Source organism: Dromaius novaehollandiae, chromosome Z (assembly GCF_036370855.1).
Source record: "Dromaius novaehollandiae isolate bDroNov1 chromosome Z, bDroNov1.hap1, whole genome shotgun sequence".
Classification (NCBI taxonomy): Eukaryota; Metazoa; Chordata; class Aves; order Casuariiformes; family Dromaiidae; genus Dromaius; species Dromaius novaehollandiae.
In genome coordinates this window covers 60,556,600-60,578,573 of record NC_088132.1, presented here as the reverse complement: position 1 = coordinate 60,578,573, position 21,974 = coordinate 60,556,600, and the positions used below count along the sequence as shown (strand labels likewise).

Below are 21,974 nucleotides of genomic sequence, written 5' to 3'. Positions count from 1 at the left end.
ATGTTCTCTTTATCATCTCTTCCCTTTCATTATCCTTGGTGTCTTTGAAATGGTGCTAATTTTTGGAAAAGTGTTTCCTTTTATCTGTGTGTGAAACTAGGTTATTCATGATTCTCTGCTCTGCAAAGCAGAGGCTGCTCTAAGAGCTGTGGATATCCAGAATAATTGCCCAGTTCTCTAAACTCTGCTCAGAAGTGAGATGGATTAATATTGCTGGTGGCAAAGGGAATGTTGAATATTCCAACCACCCACTGATTTAGCTGGAACTGCAAACAGTCTCATTCTGCTGTGCTGTCTGACACAAGCTGGCAGATATTCCTCCCTGTCCCCATGTGATCCCTGCTTGGATTTCATGCCCAGATTGGATCCTTCAAAAGTTGATGATATTGTAACTACATGCTGTGGAGCTGCTCCTCACAGAGCGGAGTTACCTCATTTTGCCTGTTGGAAATTTGTTTGCACCTGTGCTTGTGAAATTCCAGTAAGACCGACCTCTCGGGTGTCTACAGCAGCGTTACAGCATCTCCTCTGCAATTCTAATTTGGTTCTACTGAATTCTAGTCAGGCATCTGAAGTAGCTGAAGTGCAGCGGGTTCTTAATTGGCGAAAACTTTTCTTACAAAGTCTAAGATGCCTGTGTTTTTTTTGGAAGATGATATGATCCTATCCATTAATAGGATCATATTCAGTGTTGCTATCTGTGTCAGTGCAGCTCATCAAAACTCGTATATCTGGGCCAAAATTAATTACATTTAGAGAGAGAGAATAGTTTAAGAGATGGGAACATGCTTCTCCTCCATGCCCAGTTTGTACAGTTTGCTTCAAAAAAGCCCTTTGCTGGGGCTGTTAAATTTCAGTGTCTGTGCTTAGTATGCTCCCAAAGGTGCCAGACAGAGAACCCAGTATAAATGGGAGGAGATGGGCTGTTTTATATTCCTAGCAGTCTGCTTTGCTGCAGAGGGTCAGTTGCCCTTGAACTAGTGGTAGGTTTTGACTGGCCTCAGAAGGATGCTTGCATCTGGCACTGCCAGGACCTAGAGGTGCAAGAGACAGTAGTTTGGTAGGACTGTGAAGTCACGTTTCACCTAAGCATTTAACTTTATAAAGATCAGGATGCTTACTGGATAATTGAATATCTTTTGGATATCAAGTAGGCTCCTATATGTTTTGTCTACCTGATGCTTCAATATGATACTTTCCATTCTCACCTCTTTTAACATTTGGATAGGTATGATGCGATTTGGCATGTTTGACACGAAAATGCATTTTAGTAGAATGTTATTTTGTGACTTCTGCTTGATAATGAAGAAGATCTAAGCAGTGAAAGTATGCTGGGTATTTTTCACTTTCGGTGCATTATATGTAAGAGTTTTCACGTGATACCTGTTTTGGATTGATGCCTGACTGGGGGAGGTTTGATATGGGTTGACAGCACACAGCCTTTTTATGGAAACTTTAGGATTTAATGTGTATATAAGACATGACCTGATATATAGTGAGTTTTGCAGTATTCAAGAGGAACAAATTAAAATGCTTAACAGAACACTTCTATTCATATTTTTAAGACAGAATGCTGTACTTTCCTGTTTTTGTGGGAAATCAGAATATTGTCTATGGAGAGATTAGGGAAGGTGGGAGGGTGAAGTATTGTGGACAGTATAACTGTACTGGATGTTTCAACACAAGGTGGAGCTGAACAGATGAGTTTTAATTCTTATTACAGCTTCACTTTTATTGGAACAAAACTATTGCAACAAATCTCAGCAGTTTAGACTAGCTTATTTTTCTTTTCCTGGTGTTATCAGTGTGATTATGTTATCTTAGCTTCATTCATGTTCTTGTACCATGGATTTCCTCTCCTGAAATTCATTATTTTCTTGCTGCCTCAACTGATTATGAGCTCAGATGGAAGAGTAAATTATACTTTTAAACATTCATGCTAGGTCTTATTTTGAACTGGTTGTGATGCCCTAAATTTTCTTAAGGACATGTGGGCTGTCATACATGATGTGACTACTTGATGATATAATTATCAAGCAGGGAATTCATTCCAGCTGTAGAATAAATACACTATGGTAGAGAGCTGGATTTAATGCTACTGAGATTTTTCAAAACATGAAGATAACCTTTCTTGCTGAATAGGTGGGCTGTTAAGAGTCCATGGCTAGTATAGTGTGAGAATAGTTTCCTTTAGAAGAATGTAGCTGATTCTATTCACACAGAAAATGAATAGCTTTTATATATATACATATATATACATACATATATATACATACATATATATACATACATATATATACATACATATATATACATACATATATATACATACATATATATACATACATATATATACATACATATATATACATACATATATATACATACATATATATACATACATATATATACATACATATATATACATACATATATATACATATATATATACATATATATACATACATATATATATATACATACATATATATACATACATACATATATATACATACATACATATATATACATACATACATACATATATATATATATATATATATATATATGCATATATTTAAAAAAAAAAAAAAAGGTTTGAGGACAAATTGATTCTGTCTGGATTCCCTGGAGAAGGTTCCTGTAGAATCGGCAGAGCCTGTCACTCCGTTTCCCTCCATATTTGTATAGAATCTTTAAAATTATGCATAAATGTCTATCATAGGGATATTTTGATAATTCTGTTCCTTTTTGTAGGTTCATGGTGGGGATGGGTGTTGTGAAAGATACTGTATCTGCTAAATTTTACAGTGCTTCTGTAAGAGATTCATCATATCTGCAATATAATCAGGCAGTCTTTGGAAAATGAATTTGAAGAAATGAGTGTTGTATAACAGTGTATGTTAGCTAGCTTGGAGTTTGCCATGTGCTTTCTGTCTCAAAATGCCTTTGTCAGAAAGGAATTATTCAGTATTTAACACTGAGGGAGCGAATGTTTTTACTTAAATTACCATCCATGCACTCATGAATATTAGCAGCAAAGACCAGTGGTGAGATAGGTGTGTTCATTTAAAAATATATTTCCAACCATTCTACAGAAACTCAATGGCTAACTTAGCTGCCTCTGTGTTATAGATTTGGGACAATCAAACACACTTGTTTTCATATACCGTCTTACCTGTTATGAGTCATAAATTGTAATTTTCAATTAGTGACTTTATGAAGTAACTTCTCAATTCTTCGTAGTCTTCTTCCCCCCCCACTCCACAATTCCATGGACAAATGGGAAAAATGCCTTCCATTTTTCCATTGCTCCTCCTTGAGTCACTAACATCTCTTTAAAAGGGTGCGGAGAGGAGAAGTGTATGCTTGCAGCCTGAGTACTGTCAAAAGACAGTAGGCGGAGTGTGTGATAGCCAAAAACCTAAATATGATATGGATGTCTGTTCCTTAGAAACTGCCTGCAGGAAAATAGCTATTGTATTTCTTGCAACTTGCTGTCAAGCAAGTTTCACTAAAAAGAAAGTGTGACCAACCAGCCCCTTCTTTTCCTGTTGTGCTTGTATGCTGTCCAACATTGAAGCACATCCAAGTATCTAGTAAGGATGTAAGTATGAGGTAAATATCAGTAGGGTGGTGACTGTGGCTGGGCAGGAGTGTTTGGTGTGCTGAGGAGAAGCAGCTTGAGTAGAATTATTTAAAATATTCCTGGTATAACTCAAACAAGACCCCTTCCCCCCCCCCCCCCCCCAAGATACTTGCTTTGACCTTGTCTGGTGGACAGCAATGTGCCCTCTGTACCTGATTAGATACATAACCTGAACTTCTCAAAGTATTCAGTCTTCCAGGGGGTCTTTCAAATAATCATTAAGAAGTTTGAACAGATCTTGCTATTACTATTTCTTTAAATTTGTGATAATCCTATCACTGAGCAGTAGTAGTGTCATTTTGGCTGAATTAACCGTTTTCTGTGATCTGAATGTGTGCTGTGCTATTCCTCTTCAGAACTGGCTGAGTGTTTTAAGGAAGCAGGACTTTTTTTTTTTTTTTTCTTTTTCTTTTTTTTTTTTTAAATAAGTTCTCTGGTTTTACTTATTTAGGTGCGTACGCTTTACCTGGCAGGAAGGGAAAGCTGTTCTGCTGAGGACAGAAAGCCTTTTCATTTGCTGCACAGGCTTTTGCTTGAACTGGAGTCTGAATTCTGTCTCAAAAGCCCCTTGGGGTCAAACTGGTGGTTCCTGTAGCCTACTAGGCTGTCGTTGAGAGTGACACACCATGTTATTTAGGGAGAGCTTGCAACCCTGGCTGCTTTCCGAAGTCCGTTTCCCTCACTTCTGCCTAGCATCCAGAGTTACTGTACCAAGGCTGTTAAAGGATAATCCCTGTAGGTTCTCCTCTGCCTGGTACATCAGCAGTTGCAATGTACACACACCCTTCAAATATATACTGCACATGTTGTAATTCTTATTTTGCCCTTTGGAAGCAAAAGTAAGACTTCCAAGAGTTTCCAGAAACACTTTGCTTATCTATGTGTAATTGCTTTTCTTAAAGCAGGAGTTGGCCAACAATATGAAGTTACATCTCGTATTTCCGTATTCTTTGTAGTACTAGACCATATTAATGTCTTCCAGTTGTGTTTGCTTCACGTGGTGAGACATGATTCTCTACATCCTGCTGAAACGCAGTTGACACGCGTAGTCTACTGCATTGAATTGGACTCTTCCTATATTAAAATAAACTTGTGTCCCCAAGAAACATTTAGCAGTGAAATCTAATATTGATGTGATATTTTGGTCCCTAATTTGTCATATGCAAGAATATTTATTTTTGTTATCTCCACATAGTAGAATCATGACTCTCTTCAACAGAATTTGAATTTCAGCCTGTTGTCTTTCAAAATGCAAAACCTGAGAAACATGAGAATGAAATGCTGCTGTTTATGTCAGAGAAGCTTACGTGTGAACTCTCAAATCCAGAGCATCAGTGCTGAAGAATGTTTGCTGGAAGGATGTCTCCCCGCTTTCCCCTCCCTTTCCTTCCTCCCCAGTCTCGTTTCGGAGGTTCTCCGTGCTGGGGACCTCTGGCGAGGTCAGTTCACGTGGTGCCCGAGTGACTTCCTCGGGGTTGCCAGCTTCTGCCCAGGCCCGCTGCCGGCCCGGCGAGGGCTCGCTGGCTGCTCCCGCGCGAGTGCCGAAAGGCGCTGGTGTCGCTGAGAGGTCGCGTGCTGAAATCTGTCAAATGGGAACGTTCAGATGTGATGGAGTCACTTAGCAACAAGGAGGAAGCTCTGCGAGAGAGCGCTGGCTGGGAGTTTCTGTTGGAATGGTGAGCTGGGGGGTGATATTTGAACTATCATTTAGCTTTCAAAAATAATACTGGCTGGCTACGTGGACAGCGTAATAGCATCTTATGTATGAAGTGAGGACCCGGACCATACCAGGCTGCTCAAAGTTTCCTTTGAAATCATGTGTGCTTTAATGAGAGCTGCGAGAGAGGAGCACAGCTCAATGGTAAACAGTGAATTTTGTAAGCAAGCTGTATGTCTTGAATACACAAATCTTTGTTCATGGTAGGCGGGAGACACTAATTCTGCTAAATTTTGTCTAGGCTTAAGTGTTAATATGTAGGGAGCTTAATGATACTATTAAATATTTTTTTCTGTTTAAATCTTTGAACCTCAAGCAAGGAAAGCAAGAGATTTAAAGTACAGTCAGTTACTTTGAAGTGTGAACTGGTTTTGACAAAGTGCATGAATTTCTACCAATAAGTCACCTAACGCCTTGATCAGATCATGCCATCATCAGGTGCTTGGAGTCATCCCGCACGCAGCCTTGAGCAGTCATTGCTGGCTGTCAGTCACTGAATAATTTTAAGTTACTTTTTGAGTATTTAGTTAGTAGACTTCTGCTCAAAGATTCTCGAGGCATGTTTCTTCATCAGAAGGTGGTAGGCAAATGCATTACCTTTTTGCCTGCTGTTGTCAGTTGTTTCCTTTTTAACATCACTGATTTGTAAATTCATCTCGTGAGGTATCTTTATCTTATCTCTTGGAGTCATTTGTGAATCTTGCACTTGTGCATGATAAATGATAGCAATGGTTAATATTCTTTCTGACCCCCAAACCTCCTGGTTTAGGAAATTGCTATAGGCCTGTGCTCGGTGTTAAGGAGTCACCTGAGTGTCTGTCCTGAACGGGAATGAGTCTTAATATGCTCAAGAAAGCAGATTCAGAAACCACTGTGTTTCCTGGTATTTTTAGAAGTGTATACCTGCAAAACCCTTCTAATAAGCTTCAGATTTGTTCTTTTAAAAAAACTAAAACAGTAAATATCCTGAAATATTAAATACAAAGGAAATTATGAAATCATGGAATTTAAAATACATCCTCCAGTGTGCAATACTTTGCTGTGGAATTAACTTTAAGTAAAAATGGGCTTGACTCTGCATCTTTTGGTTGTAGTGACCTTGACTCCTTTCTTTCTGCGGCCAGAGAGGGTCAAGCAGTCGGGTATGCTGCTGACTCAGAGATTGCCCAAGACATGTCAGTGCGTGAACTGTCAAAATCTTACCAGCTTTGTTGTACTTGACTTCATACAAAAGTGTTGTAAGAATAAAGGCTTAAACATTACAGAAAACAAAAACTAGAGTAGCTTGCAAATAGTCGCACTATATGACTGCACCAATTCCTTCTCCTTGAACTGAAGTGTACTTGTAAAACTGTTTCCACTTTGCCTACTCACATTCCTACTTTTTTCTTCCTTGCCTTTATTTGCTCACTTGTTTTTCATTTTCTTTCTCTAAATATAATCAAATATCAAGACTTTAAATGTAGTGTCAAAACCAGAGAGCTGAAATTTTGTGTATGAATAATGAGAGGAGCAGAATTAGAAGGATGAAGATTTGTATTCACACTTATCTTGAAGTCAGTGTGAATGCATGCCAGTTCTGTAAACAGAACAATTTAAAAATAGATTTTTTTAATTTTTTTTATTTTTACGCTGCTGTTGATAAATCTCTTTTTTTATTTAGGTGTTTCTCTAGACTGTGCAGTGAGCAGTGTTTTGTTGAATATACAGTGCCATCTAGTGACTGCTCACATAAAGCTGTGCACAATTGCCCAGGAAAATCTTTGGTGAGCGCAGATTGCATAGGTTGCAAGGTCAGGTGGTTCACAGTTGCAGAAAGACTGTTTTATGAAGGGTCCTATAGGGTTAAGTCTGATCCCTTTGCACCTTGAGACAGGGGCCCACTGAAGAAAAATACCTTTTTGTCCGGCACTTGCAAAATTGTCAGTTTGCAATTTTATTACTTTAAGTTCTTCTTAAAGACATTTTTTCCCCCAAACCTTGCAATAATCTTTAGGCAAATGTAGACTTGTTTACCTTTGCTGAGGAAAAAAAAAATTAGTGTTTTATTTCCTTTGTTTCTTTGCAGCTTGATCACATACTGTCGCCTCCACCTATGCCTTTACGGAAATCCAGCAATCCCGAGGTGTCTTCTGGCCCTGGAAAGTCTTTTAAATTTAAGAGACAGATGAGTGAGGATGGGAGACAGCTCAGAAGAGGAAGCCTTGGAGGAGCTCTGACGGGTGAGTTCGGGGCGTGTGAGGTTTCCTGGAGGCTGGGGCACTGCGGCCCCAGGAGCAGTGGTGTGGCCGGTTTTGTTGGTGGAGGCATGAGCTCCAGCTGGAGCTCCCAGGAGCCTCTCCTGCACGGGCTCCCTTGTAAACAGTGGGGTGAGCTTGCAGTTGACCTCTGCTCCCTTGGGTGCTACTAGGTCATTCTCAGGCACTGCTTGACCACCTATTTCTTGAAATTTTCAGGAATGCAGTGTTTGTTTGGCAGACTCAGTTTGATAGCTTAAGGGTTGTTTGAGATGTGCTTGCCTGCATTCATCTGTGGGATCACATGCATCTCGTTTCTGCAGGAAGCAAAGCTGAAGTGCACAGATGGTCCATTTAGACTTGATTTCACTGAAGGAAGAGCAATTTGGCCTCATTTATCTGGTGGCCTACTAGTGGAGAAGGGCAATTACCAGCCAGCTATTAGCTACGGACTGTGACTTCTGGTCTGTTGAGAGCTGTGCTGGTAGTAGAAAGCCAGACTCCTGCAAAGTGCTCAGCCCCTTCCTCTCCTGATAGCTTCTGTGACAGGTACCCTGTGCTGAAATTGGGACCGTGTCCTGTCATGTCCTGTCAGCTGCATAGCTGCAGCATTCACGGAAGAATACTTTTTTGAGTAAATAAGTAAATGAGTAACACTCTTTCCGCCTCCCCCCTTCTTTTTTTATACAAGTGAAATGAATATGAAAACATTAGGACACATAACTGGAACTCATTCTATGTATTTCAAGAAAATGATTTTTTAAATTCACTAGAATTTGGCAATTATAAATGTTCTTGAAATAGTCTGAATGATTTGTCTTGAAGAACAGAAAATTTAGTAGTACTTCATGAGAGGGGTAAGAGATTTCAGTAAGTTTACTGGAGGCAATAAATTTGGGACTCACTGTCTCGTTTTGTCTGTTCAAGTTATGTTGATTGCTCACTGTCAAAATCAGACACGTGAAATTCAGATTACAGAAAGCTGACATGGCATTTATTAGAAATGTGACTGTCTTCTGTCTCTAAATTCTGTACACTGTTCAAAGGTGATTCTGCTTGGAGATGAAAAATGGTGTCGAGATGGATACAACTGACTTCCCTCTTGAGGCTCTTGGGAGTGCTTTTAAAGTATCTGCTTCTCTCCCTCCCTCCCCACTTTTCTCCCTGTCCCTATGCTAGAAGGAGCTGCGAGAAGCTATTGCAATACTTCATCATCTGTAATCAGTAACTTCAGAGTTGCCTAGAATGCTCTGAATGAATGACATATTATATCAAAGGCGTGTGTGTGTGTTTTTAACCTAACTAACTTAATTCTTTGAGTTGGCTTATACTTTAAAAGGAGAGAAAATAGGAAGTTCCTGTAGTAGCCTCTGTGTTACACCAGAACATTACAGTAGCTGTGATTTTTAGTGTCAGCAGGATAAGATTTGTTTTCCTTGCAACTTCATTTTTATTAGGAGTTGTAATACGAAGATTTCAGAAATGATTTCAAAATTTGTATGGGCTTCAGTGAAAGATAAGTGACTTACAGCAGTCTGAGTTGTCAATTCTGCCAGCCCTGTCAGTGAACCCTCTGACTTCTCTGGAGTGTTACTACTTTAAAAACTTTATTAGCAGACCAAACTAGTACTTTATTGAAACTAGAAATTGCCAGTATACCATTTCTTATTTCATCAGGAGTTGTGTGGGTGTGTTATTTATTTATTTATTTATTTATTTATTTATTTTACTTAAAAGTAGTGTAGTGGTCTCTTAAAATCTGAACTTCCCACATAAACCCTCCAGATGAAGAGGGAGAGGAACAAATGGAGCAAATGTTCTCTACTGCTGTGGCATCTCTGGTCTTTATCTCCGTGCTTGAGTTATTGCTTGAGCGCTTTATAAAAGGTAATGGATATGCTTTTTGTCTACTTACAATATGTTGTGCTGGGTTTCGGGTTAGGATTCTGAAATACAGTGTGCAATAATGTTTAACTGCTTTATTACTAATGCACTTTAAATGAACCTCAATACCCTAAGGCTTTAGTATCTTAAAATAGCTTAAATATCTTAACAAATTCCATGATGCTGATTAGATTAATCAAAGTCATTCTGCTGAGAGAAATTTCTTAATATTCTTTCAGTATTATTTGAAAAAGTGTTTTAAGTGAACTGCTGCAACTGCACAATTACTATGGAGTACCACAATATCACTTAAAAAAAAAATAATAAAAAAAGAGTCCCCTGCATTAAAGTGAATAAATTGACACATGTGCTTGGTTTGGGCTTATTTCCCCAGTCACTTAGTGTTTCTGAAAAGATACTAATTGACTATAAGTAAAAAGTTTGATACGTATCACTTGGAAAAGTACTTGATCTTTCATATCACTTTACACTGCCTACTGTTGTGCTTTATTCTTAGCTTCTGTTCTGTTGCGTTTGAGCCTGCTGTTATCTACTAACGTAGCGATGGAAATCCGTTTGGAAAACGGAGTAGTATTTTTCAAAATAGTGTAAGGCACAGTCTCTACCTCTCCTACTCAAAGATGTTGCGTTTGCTAAATGTCCATAAGTACATTAAATGGGAGTAAGTAAAGCAAGAGAGAAGATTCCTAGCTCACAAATTTGCAGAATATTCCTATGCTGATGGTGGTTGCTCCAAATGTTAAAAATGTCATTAATTGTGCTTTGCATGTTACTTCGACTTTCTCTTTTTTTAAAGACGCTGAACAGTTGAGCCATATATAAGTAGTATTAATGATAAAGCTAAAAATAAAATTTTAATTAATTTATATAAAACCTGATATTTCAAATTCTGCAAGGCTGAATGCTAATACAGATAAATAGGTAGGTTTCTATCTCTGGCAACAGATCCCAAATAAATGAGTATTTGGGCTTTGCAAGAAGCAATAATGTTATGCATGACATACAGGAAGAAATAAAATCTATATTGTTGCAATACATAAAATGAGACTTGCAAAACCTGAAGGATTACAGTTATTGAGAACCTATTGCTCTGAACTGGCTAAAATAAATTACAGAAAAAATCTTTATGTTGGGGTATGAGGAAAATTGAGAATGATGTACAAGGCCTTTCCAATGAAAAATCAACACAAGGGAGAGAAGGTCTGAAAATTGGAAGCAAAGTTAAGATAGAAACCTGACTTACATTCTACACAGCTTCAAGGAAACTGGAGTCTTTTCCTGAATTGCACTATTTTAAGCAATCTGGCAACCATACATTTTCAGTGACAAGCAAGGAACAGTTTTCAAATTTAGAGAAAATTAAATCAATGTTTTTGAGAATAAATCTGCTGTTGCTTCCTGTTGAAAGTCGCTAGGATCCCCTGATATCAAATGAGGTTTGGCCAATAAAAGAAATGAATACTGCTCCCTGGAGATACCAGACTACTGTCACTGAAGAGTCACTTCAGTCTTAATTGTTGTGACAGTGTTGCCTTACTTAATCTTCATCCCTGAGCAAGGGGAGGAAAAAGGCTTTTGGAGAAAGAGAGACTGGATGTGGAATGGAAAGACTTCACTGGATGTGGCTTGATACCATGCAAACAGATGTGGGTTCCCTATTGCAAAGTGCTAGCAGGACGGCTTAGTACAGAGAAAGGATCCAAAATAATCTTTTAGCAGTCCCCACTCTGAACAGAAGCATTTGTGAAATAAAAACAACTTTGGGGCAGAAGTGTTTTGTATCGTTTAACTTGGAAATAATTTATGACCAGTTCCTGTATAAGATTTGGGTAGCAAAAACACTTGTACTTTCTCTGGATTTTTTTCTGGTCTATTGTAATATACCTGGATACAGTACCGGGGTGTGTGTGTGGGTGTGATTAGCATCTGCCTTCCTCCCTTTCTGCTCCTTCTCCATTGTAACTCCTGTCCTGTTCCTTCCCCCCTTCCCTTCACACACACGTTTCCATAACACTGCTTGCTACATCCTTTACTCGGGAAGTAAAATGGAGCTGTAAAGTTGTTTACACTGCTGAGGGTGTAAAACACTATCTTGTGCCATTCATTGAACTATGAAATAAGCTGTACCATACAGGTGCGCTATAGCTACTCATTTAATGGCCACAGTGCAAATACAGGGGAAAGAGCATTGCTTCCAAACAGTGCTGCTGCCCGCCGGGTGCTGGGCTGCTGGGAGGAGTGCCAGGCAGCAGGGCAGCCGAGCAAACGTGGTTAGTGTGCAGGGTCAGCTCTGGGGTCCCCTCGAGGCACCTGTCCTCAGTGAGGACCCGTGTGTGCGTGTGTATATAAATACCTCTCCCCCAGCTTTGAAACTGCCTTTTTAAGGATTCCAAGCACTGCGCAGACTGGAGCTTTAAAACTCGCTTCTGCTCAGGAGAAAAGATGGTTAATTAAAAAGCTGCTTTTCTGCAGCGGCTGGTTTTCTTGATCTCCACTAACTTCAAAGGACTGTCTACAGTCAGAGGGTTTTTGGCTTAAATTGTCTACAGGTTTTAGTTTGCTGTGTTCAGAGATGTTTAAATAGAATTCATGGCAAAAAAAGATGCAAAAGGCTGAGAGATTAAATGAGCTTTTACTGGGGAGGAGGTTAACCTGGCGAATCACTGAGACGAGCAGATCGAATTGGCCTTGCTTTCTTGTCCCATTGCTGCTGCTCAGTTTGCACTGTGGTGGGCAGCGCGGCTCTGTTCAGTCTCCTCAGTTTCTCTGATGAAGCATTTGCAAATTCCTAAATACCTCTCTGTTCCTGCAAGGCACGGTTACATATCACTGTGAGGGGTTTGGGTCTTGCGGGGTGCTGCAGCTTAGCTCTGTCTCCTACACTGCACTCATAAGCTCCACAGTTGTTATAATAATTAAAAGAAACCTTTGCTACCTATAGTTTGAACTTCTTATTTTGCCTCCTGTTATTCATAACTGCCTGGAAACAGACTTCCTGCCAGGCTAATTGTCTCTAATTGTGGTATGGCTGTTATCTTGCTAACCTTAAATTGATCTGGTACAAACACTGGTGAGATAACATGTACAGACTTCATTTTACAGCATCTGTAATCCAGAGATCCTAAAGCACTGTACATTAATGAAGTTACCTCGTTATCTAGTGAAGAGCTAAAAAGTAAGAAATTTTGGGATGTATGTGTTTGTTCTTCTGTAACACTTCTGCTTTGATCATCTTTCCACCTCTAAGTCATCAGTTTGAATTTAGGTATGCTCAGCAATGATTGTTATTCCCTTATAAGAAATACGTGGTTGATTTTAAATGAATTCTCAGTCTGGTTTTTGCATCAGAGATTCACCACTCTACTTACACTAATTAGCAGAAAGATCAACAGCTTTATGGGCCATGAAGAACAAGCTGCTCTGTTATGCATGGGTTGGCACACGCTGGCAGGACTTCACGAGGGGAGGCTGTCCCCCTTCGTGCAGGGGAGGGAGCAGTTGGCAGCGCTAGTAATCCACAATTTTCACCAACATTAAGCTGTATAAAATTTATAAGGAATATTACTGAAAATGCAGATTAGCTCATTAAATCTTAAAATGTCACATATTTGATACAGTTTGGCTGTGGAAAATTGAGCATAAAATCACACAAGTGTACTTTGAAACCTCTTTGGAAATGGTGCCTTCCCATTCCGTATAACTGGTTATCATAACTATGATGTGATTACTTTAGTGATAACATTTTAAAAAGAGATTTTGTTTTTATTAATGATGCCTAGTCAGTGCAGATCAGAGGAAATAGGGAACATTTCCTATTTACAGTATCAAAACTGTTTACTGATTTCCAGTTGTGGGACCAATTATACTTGTACAGCTCCGTAAAAAACCTTGTGATTGCGTAGGTGCCTCTAGGGATATAGCTTGAAGGCAACCACGTTGTATGGGTGCTGGCACTGGAAACAGGTCAGCAGAATCTTAGTTACGATAGGATGGTGGGGAAGAGATGCTTGTCTGTTCATAAGCTGTATAAGACATTGGTTTGCGTGGGAAACTTTACTTTGTGGGTTTTCTAGTTGTCCAGATTCCTCCCCCCTACCCTCCCAACACACACACGTGGCAGCAAGGGTATGTTTCAAAATTGCCTTCATCTTCCTGAGGCATGAAATGACTGGACTTAACACTGTTTAGAAAGTCTTTTTGGCTGCACCCATCTGAGAGGTCTCTGTGATGAGAGCTGAGAGAGGATAACAGCCCTGCGTTGGGACCAAAACCATTTGGTTACGAGGTACAGACGGGGAGGGTTCAACAGCCTGATGAGCTACACACCACTGTGGTGACAGGGGAGGCGCAACCCACTTCAGCCCAAATCACCGCATACTACTGGTACACCGTAGAGTGTTTGCAGTGCCTTTCTCAAACACTTCCTCGCGGTATTCTTGCTGCGTGTTAAATGCCTTCCAGCATTAACAGAGAGACAGAAGCAATCTATTATATAAGTAGATATCTGAAAAATACTTTGTGTGCCGCATAAAAACATCTTTTACAGATGAAGTAAATATATTCTACTATGAAATACACATTTTTAAAGGATTCTTGGTGCACTAGTGGTTGAGAGGATGTTAGGTTATACTTGTCATTATCAGCTACTTTTTGCTAAGGCTTCAATCAGCCTGTATAGTTAAGAGTTGATTTTACTTCCTTGTATGTCTAGTAAGATAATTTCCATATTCTTTGACATGTCTAGATTCTGCATCATGTAGTCTGAGATGAGAGTGCACAATACTGTATTCCTGTCTCATTATTTTGCTTTTAACTCCTCCATTGCTGCTTAATCCTGCTTGTATCATCAGAACATGAGAAGTTGATTGTTGCTGAGATCAAAGCAAACCGTGGCAGTAGAGGGGCTAATTAGCAGATAAATTTGCAAGTTGCCTGTTGTGAAGGGTGGAGAAGTAGAGTTTAACCCTCTCAGGGGCACTTTATAAAAGTAGCTTGAAAGTTATTTAAACAGTTACTTGTCATAATGGAGAAATTAAGTGGGGAGAAAAAGAATATAAATATTTAATTCCTGAGGCTCGAGTTGTAGCTTCTTTAGAAATACCCCAAGAGCTGTTGAGCTAGCTGGCTGAAGTATGCTTAACAGTGCAACTGTTGAAGCACGTGTGAAAGAAGTCGCCTGTACTTAGTTAAACACCTGTGTGCAATCGGTTGGTTGCCCTGTGCTGAGCGCTGCGAGGCTGCAGTCATGTTGTTGCTAGTACCTGAGCTGGTTAGTGCAAAACTGCCTTACCAGTGTATTTATAAAAAAATTATAATTGCACATCAAGACTGCATTATTCATACTCGTGGAGATTTAAGCCTTATGTTGTCACCTCTGGCCTCCCTGGAGCGGGGAGCGTGAGGCTGTGCAGCCGGTGGTCTGACTGCTTGTGAGGGCATCTGTGCTTGGCTGCTCTAAGGCAGGTGCTTTAACGTAAACTGAACGTGTAGCTGAGAAATGTTTGAGAAGAGGGAAAGGCACCCTTTTACGCTTAGTCCTTAAAATGAAGGTTGAAGGTTTGAATGAAAAAGTTACAGATGTTTTCCAATGAAAACAGAGCATGGCTTTTCTCTTAGGAAACTTCTTCCCTCCCTCCTGACTCCCTGCCCTCCTGACTCCCTGCCCTCCCCTCCCAAGCAATTACTAGGAGCATATAGTTACAGATCAGCTCTTGAACTGTGCGGCATAGCGATGTATACCTGAAACGAAAATGGGGCTGATACGGAAAGCAGCGTGGGTGCCGCGTGTGACTTCATGCCTGTCACCCAGAGGGCAGTCTCTGGGCATTTTCTGGCTAGCGCTATGAAAGAAATCTGTTTTGTATCTTACTGTAATTCCTCTGAAGTAGGTAGCCAAAAAAGCAGCGTAAATGCTGAGATGCTGGGGGAGTTCATAGTCAAGAGAATTGACTGCAAGCTGAAGTAACAGTTCGTGTAGTGGCTGAACTGAGCAACTGTGAATTTTCTGAAGTCTGTAAAATTAGACTAGATGCTTTCCACGCACAGCCTGGTTGCGAGTCGGCCAGTGTTCGGTGTTGCGGATGAGAGCTCGCTCTCTGAGCTCCTGGTGTGCAGCATTCTTATTTTTGCAAAATTGACTTTCATATCAGAAGGAGCAATGCAACTGTCTTACCGTTACTTAGCTGTAAATCCAGTTTAATGTGGTTTTGGTGGCATTGTGCATTTAATCTGAACTTTCATTTTTCCAAGTCATCTGCTCCCTCCTCCCCATCACAGTTTATCAGGACTGGACCTGTAAATTTTTCTAGAATGGGTGTAAACTGGAATAAATCATGGGTGAAGGGGAAGCAGGGGTATCTATGTGTTAGGGTTTTGCTGTAGAATGGAGCAGACTGTAAATTTTGAGGCTTCATGTTAGTGGTATGAGAAAAGGGCTCTATTTGTTGGTAAGGTAAAGAAAAGGAAGCAGCAGAACGTGCCCACCTCTAAACTCATTGATAAAAAAGGTATCTCCAGCAATTTATTTTGCCAAGTTGTGTTTCAGTAGAGTTGGGAGGTGAGGAAGTAGAGTTGATAACAATAACTTCAGGATGTAATTAGTTTTTATCAATTAGATATCGGTGTCACCAGCCGAGTAATGGTGCTATTGCAGTTGACTCTTCTAGTATGGACAACTTTACCTCCCCCAAAAAGAAAATCTGAAGAAAGCTGGAGATAATTGAAAGGCATAGGGGTTCACCAGCAAATATTTTGTTGCTTTTGTAATGTTTCAGTAATCGCAAACAATTAATTGAAATTGGAAATGTAAATGTAACTTCAGCTACTACCTGTTAGGGGGGGAATTTGTATAAATAATTTCCATATGACCAAAGTTCTCTATTGTCTTTTAAGTGCCTTTCTGGTATTGGAATAGGCTGAGAGTAATTTCTTGCAAGTATGGAAATGATAGGCTATTCTGAGTATTTCCAAGAGGAAGGATAACTATGCGATTTATTATTTGTGGTAATACTTATTAAAAAAAAAGTCTCTGTTCTGAATCTTTTTTTCGTTAATGGAGGCATGATTTATTCGATACAATTTGACAGATCTACACCTGCATCCTTCTAGTTTCTAATCCCAAACTAGATATGTCCTTTTTCCAGCTCCAGTTTGACAAGTAGAAATCATATTGATGAAATTTTAGGACAGATCTATTCCTTTATAGACCATAATCTCACCAAAAAGTTCCAATATATAAATCGTAGTTTTGCTGTTGGTGGGTCAAATTTATTTCATACACAACCAGATACTACTTCAACTAATTTTAGAAAGTGAAACCAATATAGAACATTTTATATACCTTTTTTTTAGTGCATCAGAAAATGAAAATTTATTATGAGTTTAATAGGGTTTCTTATAATAAGTGCTTCTTGTAAAGTAACAGAAGAAATGCTAATTGATTCGGCTGTAACTCTAGGCTTGCCTGAATGCTATGTTTAGTGGACAGATCAGCTTAAAGAAAGTTCCCTTCTTACAGTAGGCTGGGAAATCGGCATTGTTCACTAACTTAACCATCTGCAGCTGAGTAGTATGTGTAACATGCCAGTTTTTTTAAAGTTGTAAGTAGTAAATGATGCATGAATAAAACAGTAACTTTCTTTTTTGCCTACTGGCAGCAATTTGAAATTGTACTTAAGTCAAGTTTGTTGATGTAACCACAATAAAATAAGGGACAACGTTGAAAAGTTTCCTAATGATGGCTTTTAGTCCAGGCACTATTGTTTTACGTTCCTATAAATGCTAATGGGAATTATGTACTTTAATTCCCCGCACACTGATGTGAGAGCAGACCCTAAAATTTACATCCTCCACATCATTTCCTACAGTTAAATTTGTAGCAGTAAAGGATGGTGCTCTTAAGGGTGACCTGGTGGCAAGATGCAGCCATAGGAGGTTCTGCCCCTTTTCCCCCGTCCTCCTCTGAAGGTGCAGGAAGGCAGCTCGCCCTTTCCCTCCTCTTCCTCTCTGAGAGCGGTGGTGTGTGCCCCAGGTGTGGCCGCCGTTTTGGCGGGCTCGGGCTGCCAGGCTCCCCAGAGCAGCGAGCGCCCCCGGCTCCTCCTTGGTGAGTCTCTGTGTGCCACCGACGACGGTCCTGGAGCAAGAGCGGTTATTTTTTGACCTCAAAGTAGTGAAGGAGAAGAATCAAGTTTTCTGAATTGTTTCCAGATAATCTGCATGCACATCATAAATATGTATAATTGATTTATCAAAACAAGGAAGTAAAATGGGTACTACTTGGATTTCTCTCACCCCCCCTCTCCCCTCCCCCCAGGGCAGGATGGCAAGAGGCTCGTCTGAAGGCTCCTACTTCACAGCAGCTAAGAGAGCTGCGCTGATGCTCTCTTCCTTCAGTCTGTGGGATGCTGTGATTGTATGCACAGCTCCCATTTTGGGCCAGGTGTGTCCGTGGCTAGTATCAGCCCAGATACAGATGCTTGAATTTTAGCATAGTACATACCTATTTTTCATTTCCAATTGTGAAATGGAGAACTGCTTTAATATATTCCTCAGAAACAATTTTTTGATTGATTTGATCTCTTTCAAGATGCTTCCTCTATATTTATTCTTACAATTTGACTAATTACATAACAGAATCTGCTCTGTCCTAGAAACTTCTGTAAAGGCAAAAATGTCATTTGTATGCCAGAAGTTTTTTTCCGTTATATGCAGTTTTTAAATATAAAACTGCTGAAAACTTAGGGCAAGTAATTCCTAAATTATAACTAAAAATGAAAGATTTATAGGTACTAGATTTAAGCTCTCATTTTCTTTCCATTTAGTTATTTTCAGTGACTCCATTAGCATACGGACTTTGGAGAGAGAGTAGGGGAGAATAATACTTTAGCAATAGGAAAAATTTTTATAATTAATGAGAATGAAGCAAAGCTCACCTATTGTGACTGATCTTTGCAGAAGTATATGAGTCTTTTAAGTCCTTTTTTAGGTCTCCTGTACAGTAAAGCATACCACAATATATACACATTGGACGCAATAGAAATAAAAAATAGCAACAAAGATTCCTTTGGCGTTTTCTAGAAGTACTAATTATGAAGGAAGATTGACCTGATAGGGAAGTTCAAGGGGAAGATGACCCTGAACTCCAGTGATGTGTGCCCTGTGTCCACCAATATTACTATTACGTAATACCATTAAATAATGTTAAGTAATTACCATTATGTAATCAGCTTAGGTCACCTCTCATTGAAAAGTGTTTTGATAAATGTGGTGGACTAACGAGGATTGCATCCTGACATGGAAGGATACGATATTGGTACCAAGTGGTGTTGTGACCAGAATATTTCAGTGTCTCAATGGTTTCAGGCGCAGGAAGGGTGGCACAGATAGCAGTGAAGCCTCAGCAGAAGACATGGGAGGAAGTCCAAGGCCAAGCTGCAAATGAATGCAGCAGCAGTAGGGGACCTGTAGCTATAGGTGACTCATCTGTATCAATAGCTGTTGAAAGTAGTGCAAACATGGTTTGTTGTTAGATGAAGATTGTCCAGGACTCTGGCACAGCTTCTGTGCTTTATACATGCCAAAATCCTGAACTGCGATAGAAGGAATGAGATGTAGTTGAGGCAAAGTCTTCCTCACCCTCTCTGTCCGTTCACTCAAAAAGCAGAGCAGTCTCTTGCAGCTTGGAGCGGGAAGGCAGAACTGGGTGCAGCACGAAAACCAACCATCCATTTCAGCTGAAGTTTCATGTGTAATACTGACACTTAAATCACTTTTAATAGTGAGGAGGGTCTGGATGTGTTTAAATTCAAAGGTTTTATTAAAGAAAACAGCAAAAAAGTAAAAGAGGAAAAATGCATACAGTTATGAATGAAATTAGCAGGAAAAATTGTCCTTGGGGACACTTTTTGGGTGGGGATGCTTTGGGGGTATAGGGACAAGAAGCAGCAGGGGTGGATAGCCTGAAAGTGAGGGGATTATCGAATTTTATATGGAAGAATCCAGGGAGACTTGTTGACTCTTTCATTGCAGGCAGGGACGGTTCCTTTGTGTAATGGTTTAACACAATGGCATCCTAATCCCTCAAAGAGAGCCGATTGAATTTTGGAAGAACTTTTTTCTGTAAGAAATGGTGATGCTCCATTTGTGTTTGGAAAGGAAAAATGTCTCATTTTTTCCTGTAGAGTATGTCCAGTTTTTCTTATTTTAAGACATATAGTGTTAAAAGTACAGTTGTTACTGTCAGCGTATTTTGTTGCAACTGGCTTTCTTGTTGGTAACTGCTGTTCTCCTGGTACTATCTCTCTGCAGAATGGTTAATGCTACTCCCAGATAAGAGTTTTGTATCTGCTACCATCTTTCTGTATCTGCCATTGTTACTTCTGCTTGCATAGAAAACATTTTTACTATGTGCAGTTTCTGTATTTAAAACTGTGAATGTACTATCGCACGCGTACCCAGGGTCCAAGACAGTCTACTACACTTGCCTTAATTTTAGTATGTTGTGAAATCTGCTGTGCCCTCAGGGCTTCTGTCTGGAGGTAAAGATGGGAGGAGAAATTATTCCAGCGTCACACATGCTCACATGTCTGCTGGTGATTTTGATCATGCTGTCTAATTAGTTACACCCCAGGCCCTCCAACATTACTTTAAATATTTATAGAAGTTAATCATGCAAGAAAAAGCAATGGAAAATCAAGTGAATTCTTACAGTGCAGACAGTGGCCCTGCGTTAATCTGCTCTGTTCTCAGGTCGGTCAGGCAAAACTCTTACTGGTGAAGGAAGGACTTAGCACAAAATTTTGTTGTGTGGTGAACATGAGGACTGCCTCTTCTTCTAGCCTCTGTATCAAAGCATTATAGAGTTTTTCAGATGTTTGAGTAAGGTAAAAACTGAATAAAACACAGATGACTGTAAAGGACAAAGAATAAAGTTGACTGAGAGATGTTTTATGTCAGCACAGAGCTGTGCGTAGTAAGATACAGAGTTCTGCACTCCGCCGAGTGACTTACGTGAATAGGAATTGCGATACTAGCTCTTCGTGTTTTGGGTCTGGCTCCTGTTTCAAACAAAAAGTAAATATAAGCAATAATAATGGCACTTATTTCTTATATGCTCTTCTCTTTCCAGACCTCACTGATTTGTTAGTTAAACCTGTTGGGCTAGGAGTCCAAATCTAAACAAAACTAGATTCATTTCTGAACAAAATCTAAATAGTTGTCTTCAACGTTTGTTTGTGAAGGTCAATGGGGTTTTCATCTAAACTGAAATTAGGGCAGTCTGGAAGAGTTCTAGTGACTGATAGTGAATTTCTAGAACAGTTTCAAACTCATGCTGTAAAGTGCATTGGTTAACCAAGAACAGTGCTTTTCCCCAGTTTTAGAACAAACTTTGGAATTAAAACAGACCTACTTGCTTGCACTCTATTTTGTTCCTCAGATCAGAGGGAAAGTCTGCAGCTTTTCAGAAAACATATTGACCCCTGTGGTGATACAGTGTGCTAAAGAGTATGGTACGGGGAAGTCAAGTTGCAAATTGTTCAGGGTAATTTTCCTGGTGGCTTCTGAGGTGGGTTAACACAGAGTTTCCAAGAAATTTGTGTGTAATGTAATGTAAGACTGGACAAAACAAGTGTTGCCAAAGCATTTTACTGGTGCTACTGTTGGTGGTAGGAGGTTCTGTTTCGAGCTGTTTTGACTTGGATGGATTTTAGGAACCTTCTTGCAGATTTTTCATTCTGTTTTTTGTAGTCTGTGTTCTAGCCTGAGAGTCTCTTGTAATCTGGGACTCGGCAGTAGTAAATTCCTGATTTCATCCGGAGAGCCTTTTCTCTCCATTGACTCTCTGGAGAGGAGGCAAAGAAGCAACTAAAGAAAATGAATAGACATCTTTTGATGTGGAAAATGTTAAAGAAATAAGACACATCTGTTTAAACAGAAAGTATGTGTGACTGAGTTTCTCCACTTTTTTATTTTTTTCCCCACTGGATGAGAAGGAATTGTCTCTTTGAGATGATAAATAAGCTATAGCTGACTGCATATGTCACTGGATATGTCATTGTCTGTGTCATTCCAGGATTAACATGAATGAGTATCAAATATGTGGCATTACAATCAATACCTTGAGCTTTTTATAGTTTCCATTTAGTGGAGGATGCTGGCAGCACATGTGAAAAGGTGTTTTGATAGAGGCTGACAGAGAGAGCAGCTGGGAATCTAGTTCAGTTTTTCCAGTTTGGGAGAATGTTATACCCTGGATAACTGGGGGTACAGCTTTACTGTACATCTTTCTTTGAGTCTGTGGCAAGCTGTTAGCAAACTGGGTGAAAAATATCTCGACTGAGTGAAAAGTGTCTACAAGCTCTGCTTTACCAGTATATTAAAGAACAATACCATGTTCTAAACACTAATTGAGATGTTTTAAAAAGCTTATCTTGTGCTGTTGCTTGGGAACTCTCTAGCTCCTAAGAAG

General features: G+C 39.6%; 1 protein-coding gene across 3 annotated transcripts in view; it reads left to right on the top strand.

Annotated features, from left to right (window-relative positions):
* The window catches only part of LOC112987026 (microtubule-associated serine/threonine-protein kinase 4), a 290,231-nt gene that overhangs the window by 53,518 nt on the left and 214,739 nt on the right, over positions 1-21,974 (top strand). For all 3 annotated transcript variants that reach the window (XM_026106671.2, XM_026106668.2, XM_064502327.1), the window contains exon 2: positions 7,435-7,588. In XM_026106671.2, the coding sequence (XP_025962456.2) occupies positions 7,435-7,588 (154 nt within the window). The remainder of the gene's footprint in view (positions 1-7,434; positions 7,589-21,974) is intronic.